General features: G+C 43.7%; 1 protein-coding gene across 7 annotated transcripts in view; it reads left to right on the forward strand.

Moving 5' to 3' along the window:
• The window catches only part of LOC118386491 (sodium channel subunit beta-3-like), a 32,684-nt gene that overhangs the window by 374 nt on the left and 18,282 nt on the right, over positions 1–14,028 (forward strand). For 5 of the 7 annotated variants that reach the window (XM_052526245.1, XM_052526223.1, XM_052526234.1 and 2 more), the window contains exon 2: positions 11,015–11,109. In XM_052526245.1, coding sequence (XP_052382205.1) covers positions 11,015–11,109 — 95 coding nt within the window. Of the gene's footprint in view, positions 1–10,277; positions 10,610–11,014; positions 11,110–14,028 lie in introns of those variants that run through there. The other 2 variants (XM_052526286.1, XM_035774216.2) reach the window with 2 other exon arrangements.

Below are 14,028 nucleotides of genomic sequence, written 5' to 3' on the forward strand. Positions count from 1 at the left end.
TACACCACTGGGGATAAGCATGTAGTCTACTTCTCATTAATTTAGCACTGAGTTTGAATAATTTAAAATGTTTCTATAGTTGCTGGACAGATTTCGCAGTTAAGTTCCAACATTTCCCATTAGTGTCCACATGCTGTAATCATGTTGTAATCTTGAAATCCCTCCAAATCCCCGAAACTCTGTTCACTTGCCCCGGACACCATGCAGTAGTAAACATAAGTTAGGGTTTTATAAACGTTGGAACAAAGCGTTTTAATGTTTAAAAAAAATGTTTTTAAATGTTTTACTAAATTCTTTTAATGTTTGTTTTTGAGGGAAAACATTTAAGTTTGTAAGAATATTTTTTAATAATATACATATATATACACATATATATATATATATATATATATATTTTTATTTTTTTTTTTTTTTTTTTACAGCAAATGTCTTTCTTATTGGACAGTACTGTACCTTCCTATTTCACTCTGTTCCAAAAAAAAAAAAAAACATTTTCTCCTTACTGAACTCCACCCACTTGTGGTGAGCCTCATAGTTGTGCTAGTTATAATTTTTGGTCATCCCAATTCACAGTCTCATATTTCTACTGAGCTAAAGTGTCACTTGACCAGTGCATCTACTTACCAGTTGGGTGTCAATATCCAATCAGTCTACTTTACCGTAAGTAGGCCACCAGTGATTGCTTGTATTTGCTTGGTGTGCATTACCACCACCCTCAAAGCTTAGTGTTGTGTGTACCTTTATTAGGACATGATCACTTGATTTTCACACTACACAGTACCCACTGAGGACAGATGTCAATTTTTTTTTTTAATGTTATTGGTCACATGCAGATGTTATTGCGTTTGTTTGCAAGTGTAGCAAGTGTAGCAAAATACATGTGTTTCAAGCTCAAACAGTGCAGTAATATCTAATAATTGACATCAATATACACACAATACAGACACATCTAAGTAAATGAATGGAATTAAGAATATATAAATATATCGACAAGCAATGTCAGAGCGGCATAGACTAAGATACAGTAGAATAGAATAGAATACAGTATATACAAATTAGATGAGTAATGCAAAATATGTAAACATTATTCAAGTGATTAGTGTTCCATTTATTAAAGTGACCAGTGATTTCAAGTCTATGTATATAGGAAGCAGCCTCTAATGTGCCACTGATGGCTATTTAACTGATGGCCTTGAGATTGAAGCTGTTTTTCAGTCTCTCGGTCCCAGCATTGATGCACCTGTACTGACCTCACCTTCTGGATGATAGCGGGGTGAACAGGCAGAGGCTCGGGTGGTTGTTGCCCTTGATGATCTTTTTGGCCTTTCTGTGCAGTTGCCATACCAGGCGGTGATACAGCCCGACAGGATGCTCTCAATTGTGCATCTGTAAAAGTTTGTAAGGGTTTTAGGTGCCAAGCCGAATTTCTTCAGCTTCCTGAGGTTGAAGAGGTGCAGTTGTGCCTTCTTCACCAGGCTGTCTGTGTGGGTGGACCATTTCAGTTCGTCAGTGATATGTACGCCGAGGAACTTGAACCTTCTCCACTGCGTTCCCGTCGATAGTCCACTGCTGTTTCCTGAAGTCCAAGATCATTGCTTTTGTCTTGTTGACATTGAGTAAGAGGATGTGCGCTCCTTTTTTAGTCCGTGATTGTCTGTAGACCCTGCCACATACGTCTCGTGTCTGAGCCGTTTAATTGTGACTCCACGTTGTCTCTATATTGATGTTTTGCTTGTTTGATTGCCTTACGGAGGAAATAACTACACTGTTTGTATTCTGCCATATTCCCAGTCACCTTGCCATGGTTACACAAAAATATGTCTGGCCTAATAATGTAAGAAATAACATATAAAAAAACCAAAATACTGCGAAGTTGCCTCGTGGCTAGAAGCGCGGCTACCCTCTCTATCGGAGACATTCAACGTCTATTCCACGTTGGTTTCACATAATTCTGTGGAATCAACGTTGATTCAACCAGTGTGTGCCCATTGGGTAGGAACAAATCCATTTGTTTTGTTCTTAGAAAGGAGAATGATAAACAAACCAGTGTGGTTCCTTCTCAGAGCTGAGCTTCTCCTGTGTTAGTCTAAGGGTTTTTCCTTTTCTCTGCCGTGTTCCCGTCATCCGGTCCTTGTGCATCACTGTTGCCATGGTTCCCTTATCTCTGGGATGTGGCAGTGGCAGCCACCAGGCCTGCCATATTTAGTGTTTCTGAGACACCCAGCCTGCTGGGAACAACACACTGCTTATTCTCCACTCCCATTTTCATTGTTTATGTGTTTTCATTAGAAATAATATGCCGTGGGATTAGTCATTCAAATGATTGCTGCCTACTTGCCTGATGCCATGGATATATCAGCCATGTGCTCTGATATTTAAACAGTGAAAAAAATGTATGACATACAACATCCACAGAAATAGAATGGCAACATACTCCAAATTAAATTTGTAATCCATGGTAGAAAGCTGAAATCATTAAACCTATGGTATACTTTGAGGTAAGCCTTTCTTATTCCTCCATGCACACATACTGTACATCGGCCACTAGATTAAACACAGTGATCTCATTGTTAAGAGTACACTGAATTATTTTCATTTGAGCACTACAAATACACTGTATCTGCTTCATGAAGTTGAATGGAGTTTTAAGATATCTTCACTGGATAAACCTTTGATTTTTTTTTTCCCAGATTAAGACCATTGAAGAACAATCGAGAGTTTAAGAGGTCGACGTGCCATAGAGAAATGTAGAAATACTGGTTAGAAGATTTCGGAATAAATATCACAATAGCTTTACTTGAGATGCTGGGTTCAGAATGAACTGTATTTATGCAATGTATGGAATACTCACACACACAGTACCATCCATTACAGTACAAATCTGATTTATCATATTCCATATGTCAATGCCTAACAGTTCGTTAAACAGCGTAGTCTTTCCTAAATAAATGTCTAGGAAGGCAAACATAATTCATACTCAATGTGACTCATGGAGAATAATGGGTATAGTTGATACCATGCCGATCCTTCATAAGTACTTTAGCGCCACGTCTCAAAAGGTACACTATTCCCTATAAGTGTACTACATTTGACCAGGGCCCATAGTGTCCTCTGGTCAAAGGTAGCACACTATATTGGGAATAGGGTGACATTTGAGATGCAACCCAGGCTTCTTTCACACTGGTGTGTGGGTGAACTGGTTGGGGGGTAATGACTGCTCTCAGAGGTAATGGCAGAGAGAAGCAGTGAAGCAGAATGGAATAAAACATAATCGAAAAACTCATCGCTTTGTGTCAAATGCAGATTACGTTTTATGTAGATGAAAGGTCATTGCATCATCCTGCTATAAGCACCAAATCTGAGCGAGAATCATGGGGATTGTAAAGGTTGCATTAGAAGCTCTGTAGGCTGGTTTTTCTTGGCATGCTCAGAATGATGTGTTTTTCAATGGCCTACACATGCCCTAGTTTAATGCCCTACACACACCGTACACACCGATGTCAGAGTATACATTAAATCAAGAGTTAAAGATCTATTCCAGGGTGATCTTTGAGCTCTATCACTGCTGTGTGATTCTTTGGAGATGCCTGAGGGGGTGAAGACAAATATATGTGCTTCACTGATCTGTATTAAATGAGTGGCTATGAGTAAGCACTCTCCTTCCAGATGCTCAACAACATTATAGAACATTTGTGTGGTTGTGGTGGTACATTGGATGTCTGTTGTCATTTTTGTTCATAAGTCTTAAATGATTTGTACGAGAGGACCTCGCACTTGCAACTCATAACATTAACGTTGAATCGCCCTTCAGAGAAATTCCCTCCTGTACATTTTTTGGTGGTAAAAAAGTTAGAATTGGATGTGTTTATAGGGCACCCGAACTGACATTGATAGTTTTAATGATGCCCTTGCATCAAGATTGGTTTTAAGGTGTCGACCGGTTGCACCCTCTACAACCATAATAATATTATTATTATTTTACCCTGCTGGTCATCTCTGAACGTTTGAACATATTGGCCATTTATAATCTCAACCCAGCACAGCCAGGAGAGGACTGGCCATCCCTCAGAGCCTGGTTTCGTCCTAGGTTCCTGCCTTTGTATGGAGTTTTTCCTAGCCACCATGCTTCTACATCTGCATTGCTTGCTGTTTGGGGTTATAGGCTGGTTTCTGTATAGCACTTTGTGACATCGTGTTAAAAGGGCTCACTGACATCAGGGTTTTTGAATACTTTATACACCAGCTGTCTATATCTCCTCAACTACAAAGCCCACAAAAGTGACCAGTTCATCGGTCATCCTTATTAGTAATATTTTTACTGATTAATTGAATAATGTGGCAAAAACAGGTACACTTTATACTGACATTTATGGCCAATTTCCAATATTCCACTTCTCTTTGTCAGCTAGAAAAATGTACAAATGAATAGGTGGGAATGAATAGTAGCATTAAATGTAGAATATTTGACCAAAGTATTTACCGAGCACTTGAATATGTTGATTGATGATATTTAATGGGAACATTTTTATAATAATTTACTGTGGAGTCTCCTTTACCCGACTTTTCTCACATCCTTCAATTCTGTATTTCAGCGCTGCTTTCCCTTATTCAGACCTCATACGAGAGCAGCAGATTGGTTCTGGAAACAATCGTTTACAACCTGTCTCCAAAAATCCTCAGTAAAAAAAAGTTTCTCAAAAATCCTCCCCCTCTTGAATTCTGCCAATTCAAAATATACTCAACAAAAATATAAACGCAGCATGTAGTGTTGGTATCATGTTTCATGAGCTGAAATAAAATTTGTTTACATGCCTGTTCGTGACCATTTCTCCTTTGCTAAAATAATCCATACACTTGACCGGTGTGGCATATCAAGAAGATATTATTAAACAACATGAACATTACACAGGTGCACCTTGTGCTGGGGGCAACAGCTGCAGCTGTACACAGCCCATCTGTAAATAGTAGCCCAGTGGTTAGAGCATTGGACTAGTAACCGGAAGGTTGCATGTTCCAACCCCCGAGCTGACAAGGTACAAATCTGTTGTTCTGCCCCTGAACGGGCAGTTCACCCACTGTTCCTAGGCCGTCATTGAAAATAAGAATTTGTTCTTAACTGACTTGCCTGGTTAAATAAAGGTAAAATAAAAAATCCCCATACTGTATTAATTTACTTTTTTGCTCTTTTGCACACCAGTATTTCTACTTGCACATCTATCACTCCAGTGTTAATTTGCTAAACTGTAATTACTTCACTACTATGGCCTATTTATTGCCTTAACCCCTCACAACATTTCAACACACTGTATATAGACTTTTTCTATTGTGTTATTGACTGTACGTTTGTTTATTCCATGTGTAACTCTGTGTTGTTGTTTGTGTCGCACTGCTTTGCTTCATCTTGGCCTGGTCGGAGTTGCAAATGAGAACTTGTTCTCAACTGGCCTACCTGGTTAAATAAAGGTGAAATAAAAAAATAAAAAAATTGCTGTTTTGTAAGACAACACAATGCCACAGAGTTTTTAGGGAGCGTGCAAATAGCATGCTGACTGCAGGAATATCCACCAGAGCTGCTGGCAGAAATTTGAATGTTAATTTCTCTACCAAAAGTCACCTGCCATGTCGTTTTAGATAATTTAGTAGTACGTCCAACCGGTCTTACAACCGCAGACCAGGTGTAACCATGCCAGCCCAGGACATCCACACCAACTTCTTCATTCACCTTCTTCTGAGACCAGCCACCTGGACAGCTGATGAAACTGAGGAATATTTATCTCTGTAATAAAGCCCTTTTGTGGGGGAAAACTCTGATTGGCTGGGCCTGGCTCCCCAGTGGGTGGGACTATGCCCACCCATGACTGCGCCCCTGACCAGTCATGTGAAATCTATAGATTAGGGCCTAATGAAGTTATTTCAGTTGACTCATTTCGTTATATGATCTGTAACTCAGTAAAATCGTTGAAATTATGCATGCTGTGTTTATATTTTTGTTCAGTATAGTATAACAACACATTTATCCATCTACTTCGGATATCCACAAAAATATACTAGCAAATTACAAGAATATGCAAACAATATAAAGTCAACATGGAAAATCATCATATGTTGAACAAGAAAAAAGTCTTCTTCAGCTCTCCCATCTCAATTCAATGTTGGAAGTAAGACCTAGGGTGAACCTTTGTTATTTTATGTGAATTTAATAACTTTTTGTGAACTGCACAGTAGTCTCCTCCATGTAGCCTAACTCTCATGCACACACACAAAACAAAAGTATTACAGTACACTGAATCTATTATGCTTTGTTTTAATTGATTGACCAAATTTATTGTACACACACTGTCACGATCGTCTGAAGAAGTGGACCAAAGCGCAGCGTGGTGGCGTACATTTCTTTATTTATAAAATGTCGCCAACAAAAACAATCAAAACAACCATGAAGCTTATGAGGGCTACAGAGCCACTAACAAAGACAACTTCCCACAATAACAAAAGTGAAAAAGGCTGCCTAAGTATGATTCCCAATCAGAGACCAATATTGACAGCTGTCCCTGATTGCGAACCATACCCAGCCAAAACATAGAAATAAGAACATAGAATGCCCACCCAAATCACACCCTGACCAAACCAAAATAGAGACATAAAAGGCTCTCTAAGGTCAAGGTGTGACCCCCCCAAACCCCCCCCCCCCAAAGATGCAGACTCCGGCCGCAAAACCTGAACCTATAGGGGAGGGTCTGGGTGGGCATCTATCCGCGGTTTCTGCTCTGGTGCGGGACATAGACCACGCTCCACCTCTGGCTCACCCCACTTTGGTAGCGCCGAACTGGGGACCCTCACTGCCGGCCCTGGACTGGGGACCCTCGTTGCGGGCCCCAGACTGGAGACCGTCGCTGGAGGCTCCGGACTGGAGATCGTCGCTGGAGGCTCCGGACTAGAGATCGTCGCTGGAGGCTCTGGACTGGAGCTCGTCGCTGGAGGCTCCGGACTGGAGACCGTCACTGGAGGCTCCGGACTGGAGACCGTCGCTGGAGGCTCCGGACTGGAGACCGTCGCTGGAGGCTCCGTACCATGGATCGTCGCTGGAGGCTGCGTGCCATGGATCGCCATTGGAGGCTGCATACCATGAATCGTCACTGGAGGCTGTGTGCCATGGATCGTCACTGGAGGCTGCGTGCCATGGATCATTACTGGAGGCTTCGTGCCATGGATCATCACTGGAGGCTTCGTTTGTGCAGCAGGCACAAGACTCACCAGGCTGGGGAGACACACAGGAGGCCTGGTCCATGGATCAGGCACAGGACTCACCAGGCTAGGGAGACACACAGGAGGCCTGGTCTGTGGAGCAGGCACAGGACTCACCGGGCTGGAGAGACACACTGGAGGCCTGGTGCGTGGAGCAGGCACCGGATATACTGGGCCGAGGAGGCGCACTGGAGGTCTGGAGCGTAAGGCTGGCACCACCCTTCCTGGCTGAATGATCAACCTAGCACGGCAACTTCGGGGTGCTGGCATAGGAAGTACTGGGCTGTGGAGACGCACCGGAGACACAGTGTGCAGAGCCGGCGCAGGATATCCTGGGTCGTAGAGACGCACTGGAGGCCAGGAGTGCTGGGCCGGCACCATCCGTCCTGGCTGGATGCCCACTCTAGCCCGGCCGAGGAGCTGGGTTATAGCGCACCGGGCTGTGAACGCGCACTGGAGACACAGTACGCTCCACCGCATAACACAGTGCCTGACTAGTACCACGGTCCCCACGGTAAGCACGAGGAGCCAATCTCCTCGTGTGGCTGCCTCTTGGGCTTGCTTCGTTGCCGTGACTCCTGGTATCGTTGTCGTTCCTCCCTCGCTACTTCCACCTGTTTCCATGGCAGGGTCTTGTCCCCTGCCATAACCTGCTCCCATGTCCAAGATGTCCTCCACTCTTTCTTCTCCCGGGCCCAGGATCCCTGCTCCTCCTAGCCACGCTGCTTGGTCCTTTGAAGGTGGGAAGTTCTGTCATGATCGTTTGAGGAAGTGGACCAAAGCGCAGCGTTGTGAGCGTACATTTCTTTATTTATAAAATGTTGCCAACAAAAACAAGAAGCAACCAAAATGACCATGAAGCTTACGAGGGCTACAGTCCCATTAACAAAGACAACTTCCCACAATAACAAAAGAGAAAAAGGCTGCCGAAGTATGATTCCCAATCAGAGACAACGATAGACAGCTGTCCCTGATTGAGAACCATACCCGACCAAAACATAGAAACACAAAACATAGAAATCAGAACATAGAATTCCCACCCAAATCACGCCCTGACCAAACCAAAATAGAGACAGAAAAAGGCTCTCTAAGGGCAGGGCGTGACACACACACACACACACACACACACACACACACACACACACACACACACACACACACACACACACACACACACACACACACACACACACACACACACACACACACACACACACACACACACACACACACACATGCTGTACATATACAGTACCAGTTAAAGGTTTGGACACACCTACTCATTCAAGGGTTTTTCTTTATTTTTTATTATTTTTCTACATTGTATAATAATGACATCAATAATAAGACATCAATACTATGAAATAACACATGGTATCATGTAGTAACCAAAAAAGTGTTAAACAAATCTAAATATATTTTATATCTTAGATTCTTAAATGTAGCCATCCTTCGCCTTGATGACAGCTTTGCACACACTTTGCATTCTCTCAACCATCTTCACCTACAATGCTTTTCCAACAGTTTTGAAGGAGTTACCACATATGCTGAGCACTTGTCTGCTTTTCCTTCACTCTGCGGTCCAACTTATCCCAAACCATCTCAATTGGGTTAATGTCTGGTGAATGTGGAGGCCAGGTCATCTGATGCAGCACCCCATCACTTATGCAGCCTTACACAGCCTGGGGGTGTGTTTTGGGTCATTGACCTGTTTAAAAACAAATGATTGTCCCACTAAGTGCAAACCAGATGGGATGACATATTGCTGAAAAATGATGTAGTAGCCATGCTGGTTAAGTGTGCCTAAATCACAGACAGTGTCACCAGCAAAGGACCCCCACACATCTCCTCCATGCTTCATGCTGGGAACCACACATGCAGAGATCATCCGTTCACCTACTCTGCATCTCACATTTGCACTCATCAGACCAAAGGAGGGATTTCCACCATTCTAATGTCAATTGCTCATGTTTCTTGGCCCAAGCTTGTATCTTCTTATTATTGGTGTCCTTTAGTAGTGGTTTCTTTTCGGCCATGAATGCCTAATTCACGCAGTGTCCACTGAACAATTGATGTTGACGTGTCTGTTACTTGAACTCTGTGAAGAATTTATTTGGGCTGCATTTTCTTACGCTGGTAACTCTAAAGAACTTATCCTCTGCAGCAGAGGTAACTCTGGATCTTCCTTTCCTGTGGGTGTCCTCATGAGAGACAGTTTCATCATAGCCCTTGATGGTTTTTGCAACTGCACTTGAAGGAACTTGTAAAGTTCTTGACATTTTTCTCATTGATTGAGCTTCATGTCTTAAAGTAATGATGGACTGTCATTTATTTTTTCTTATACATTTACATTTAAGTCATTTAGCAGACGCTCTTATCCAGAGCGACTTACAAATTGGTGCATACACCTTATGACAACCAGTGGAACAGCCACTTGCATCTAAATCTTGTTGGGGGGGGTAGAAGGGGGGCGGTGAGAAGGATTACTTACCCTTACTTACCCTATCCTAGGTATTCCTTGAAGAGGAAGAGGTATTTGAGCTGTTCTTGACATAATATGGACTTGGCCTTTTACCAAATAGGGCTATCTTCTGTATACCATCTCTACCTTGTCACAACACAACAGATTGGCTCAAATGCTTTAAGAAGGTAAGAAATTCCACAAATGTACAAATGTACAAGGTACACCTGTTAATTGAAATGCATTCCAGGTAACTACCTCATGAAGCTGGTTGAGAGAATGCCAAGAATGTGCAAAGCTGTCATCAAGGAGAAGGGTGGCTACTTTAAAGAATCTCAAATCTCAAATATATATTGATCTGTTTAACACTTTTTTGGTTACAACATGATTACTTATGTTATAGAGGTCCATAGGTTTGATGTTATTCTACAATGTAGAAAATAGTAAAAAATTAAGAAAAACCCTTTTAATGAGGAAGTGTGTACAAACGTTTAACTGGAACTGTACTTCGTATTGTCCATGTGCCTGGGAACAAGAAGATAGGGAGTGAAAATAAATAGGTTGTGACTTTTACGCATGCGCATCGATGGAAACGTTATCGTAGCCCTAAGTGACGACCGCTTATTGCGAAAAACAAAGGCAGTGAACAGCTGAACAGAACGTCATTTTCGGATTGTTCCTCATTTTATGAAGAGTCTGACAAGAGTATCATTTTTTGATTAAACCAATTTATTATTCGCTATTCATGTAAAACTTTTTACAATCCATCGTCATTGTATGATTGAGGATTTCTAGACGCTCACCCAAATCCCGCAATAGAAAGTGGCCTCAGCGGAGTGTGGAATCTACAGGTCTCTTTTGGGTTTTATTCATGGTGAAGCTGCGAGGAATATCGAGTGAATGACTGTGAGTTTGAGTATAATTTTTTTTTCTCACCACAAATATACTTGAATAATGTGGGATAAGTTTACTAAAAGATAAGTGATAAATCTTAGGCAACAGGCCAGTCAATGATCATATTAAATTAACGTTCTCTTCAGACACTTTTCAAATTACCATCATATAGCCTAAAGCAAGATTTTTATTACACTTTGTGAAATCTCTACAGAGAATGTGTTATATTTATCGACGACCGATCTCCTGGGTAGCGGTGCGTTGTCCATTGTCCTGAAATTACGCTCTTCAAATAGCCTAATCAAACTAGGGCATTAAACTAACACGCCATAGATATACTGTCGATGAAAATACTGTAGATGAAATATGAGATTATTCGGGGTTTAACGTGTTTTTTCTTTCTTTGATTGTGAACAGGAGAGCGTGTCCAAGACAGCTATCCCAGAGAATACCGAATATGAGAACTCGAACCAGGGTTATATTGCATTCTCTATTACTGTTGGTTTTAGTAGGTAAGTGTTTGCACTTACAATATGTGTTTTGTCTCTAATGGTTGAAAATCACACCTAAATTAGATTTGTGATGCAACGGTTTTTGACATTAATTGACACGTCACGATCAAACAAATCCCAACACTTAGGCCTTTTATGTTCCATCTACAAACTACTGTGACATTCTTGGTTTCCATGTGGCTGCATGGAACTATCAAACTATCATGGTCCAAACACATTAAGACAGTTGTGAAGAGGGCACGACAAAGCCTATTCCCCCTCAGGAGACTGAAAATATTTGACATGGGTCCTCAGATCCTCAAAAGGTTATACAGCTGCACCGTCGAGAGCATCCGTACTGGTTGCATCACTGCCTGGTATGGAAATCGCTCGGCCTCTGACCGCAAGGCACTACAGAGAGTATAGCCCAGTACATCACCGGGGCCAAGCTTCATGCCATCCAGGACCCCTATACCAGGCGGTGTCAGAGGAATGCCCTAAAAATTGTCAAAGACTCCAGCCACCCTAGTCATGGGCCGTTCTCTCTGCTACTGCACACCAAGAAGTACTGGAGCGCCAGGTCTAGGTCCAAAGGGCTTCTTAACAGATTCTACACCTAAACCATAAGACTCCAGAACAGTTAATCAAAGGGCTACCTAGACCCTGCTTTTTTTACGCTGCTGCTACTCTGTTTATTATCTATGTTACTCTGTTTATTATCAATGCATAGTCACTTTAACTCTACCTACATGCACATAATTACTTCAATTACCTCGACTAACTGGTGCCCCCACACATTGACTCTGTACCGGTACCCCCCCAGGGCGGCAGGGTAGCCTAGTGGTTAGAGCGTTGGACTAGTAACCGGAAGGTTGGAAGGTTCAAATCCCCGAGCTGACAAGCATTTCACTGTTGTATTCGAAGCATGTGATAAATGCATTTGATTTGATTTGTTTGACCCTTCATGAGCTGGTGATATGATCGATGTTGACAAATACTACAATAATAATACTACATAATAGATACAATACTACATAATAACTACAAATACTACATAATAATGGGTTGCATAATACTAACTGTGTGTTTTGTCAATCAATCACACAAAGACTCCATTCAGAAAACCACACATTTTCACCGCTCAATCACTATAGCAGCCTGGCTGGGTTTGACTGGGTTTGGTTGTGTAACGGTTTTCATTGGTGGAAGAAGGAGTAGACCAAAACGCAGCGTGGTAAGTGTTCATGTTGGAAATTTAATCAAAACTGAACACTAAACAAAATAACAACAAGGAATAACGAGAATGAAACATAGAATGCCCACCCCAACTCACGCCCTGACCAACCTAAAATAGAGACATAAAAAAGGAACTAAGGTCAGGATGTGACCCTCGGGCCGCAAAACCTAAACCCATAGGGGAGGGTCTGGGTGGGCATCTGTCCACGGTGGCGGCTCTGGCGCGGGACATTGACCCCACTCCACCTTCCGGGCCCACTTAGGTGGCGCTTTTGGAGCGGCGACCCTCGCCGGACTGGGGATCCTTTCAGCGAGCCACGAATAGACAGGAGACTCTGGTAGCGCCGGAGTGAAGGGCGACTCTGGCAGCGCCGGAGTGAAGGGCGGCTCTGGCAGCGTCGGAGTGAAGGGCGGCTCTGGCAGCGCCGGAGTGAAGGGCGGCTCTGGTAGCTCCTGAATGACGGGCGGCTCTGGCAGCTCCTGACTGACGGGCGGCTCTGGCAGCTCCGGAGAGGAGAGAGGCTCTGGAAGCGCTGGACAGGAGGGAGATTCTGGAAGTGCTGGACAGGCGGGAGCACCTGGAGGGAGGAGACGGAGAGAGACAGCCTGGTGCGTGGGGCTGCCTCAGGAGGCCTGGTGCGTGGAGGAGGCACCGGATGGACCGGACCGTGGAGGCGCACTGGAGGTCTTGAGCACCGAGCCCGTACAACCTGTCCCGGCTGGATACTCCCCGTAGCCCGGAAAGTGCGGCGGCGTGGAACAGACCACACTGGGCTGTGCTGGCGAACCGGGGACACCGGGGGTAGGGCTGGTGCCATATAACCCGGGCCGAGGAGACGCACTGGAGACCAGATGCGCTGAGCCGGCTTCAATACTCCTGGCTCGATGCCCACTCTAGCCCGGCTGATACGAGGAGCTGCGATGTAGAGCACCGGGCTATACCTGCGCACTGGGGACACCGTGCGCCTCACGGCATAACACGGTGCCTGCCCGGTCATCCTCTTGCCACGGTAAGCACGGGGAGTTGGCTCAGGTCTCCTACCTGACTTAGCCACACTCCCCGTGTGCCTCCCCCAAGAAATGTTTGGGGCTGCGTCTCGTCCCTGTTGCGCTGCCGTGCTAAATCCTCATATCGCTGCTGCTTGGCTGTAGCTGCCTCCAGCTCTTCCATGGGGCGGTGATATTCCCCAGCCTGTGCCCAGGGTCCCTTACCATCCAAAATGTCCTCCCATGTGCAGGAGTCCAAAAAAGGAACCAAGGTCATGATGCGACACGTTGCTTCCCAAACGGCACTCTAATCCCCATATAGTGCACTACTTTTGACCATATATTGCACTACTTTTGACCTGGGCCCTGGTCTAAAGTAGTGCATGAAATATGGAATATGGTGCTGTTTGGGACTCAGGCCTTGTATGTGGGGTTGATGATATTACACTCACTGCAAGTGCCAGTCTAGTGTGAAATGCACAGTTGAAGTCGGAAGTTTACATACACCTTAGCCAAATACATTTAAACTCAGGTTTTCACAATTCCTGACATTTAATCCCAGTAAAAATTCCCTGTTTTAGGATAGTTAGGATCACCACTTTATTTTAAGAATGTGAAATGTCAGAATAATAGTAGGGATAATTATTTATTTCAGCTTTTATTTCTGTCATCACATTCCCAGTGGGTCAGAAGTTTACATACACTCAATTAGTATTT

The sequence above is a fragment of the Oncorhynchus keta genome, chromosome 1 (assembly GCF_023373465.1).
Source record: "Oncorhynchus keta strain PuntledgeMale-10-30-2019 chromosome 1, Oket_V2, whole genome shotgun sequence".
NCBI classification, from domain to species: Eukaryota; Metazoa; Chordata; class Actinopteri; order Salmoniformes; family Salmonidae; genus Oncorhynchus; species Oncorhynchus keta.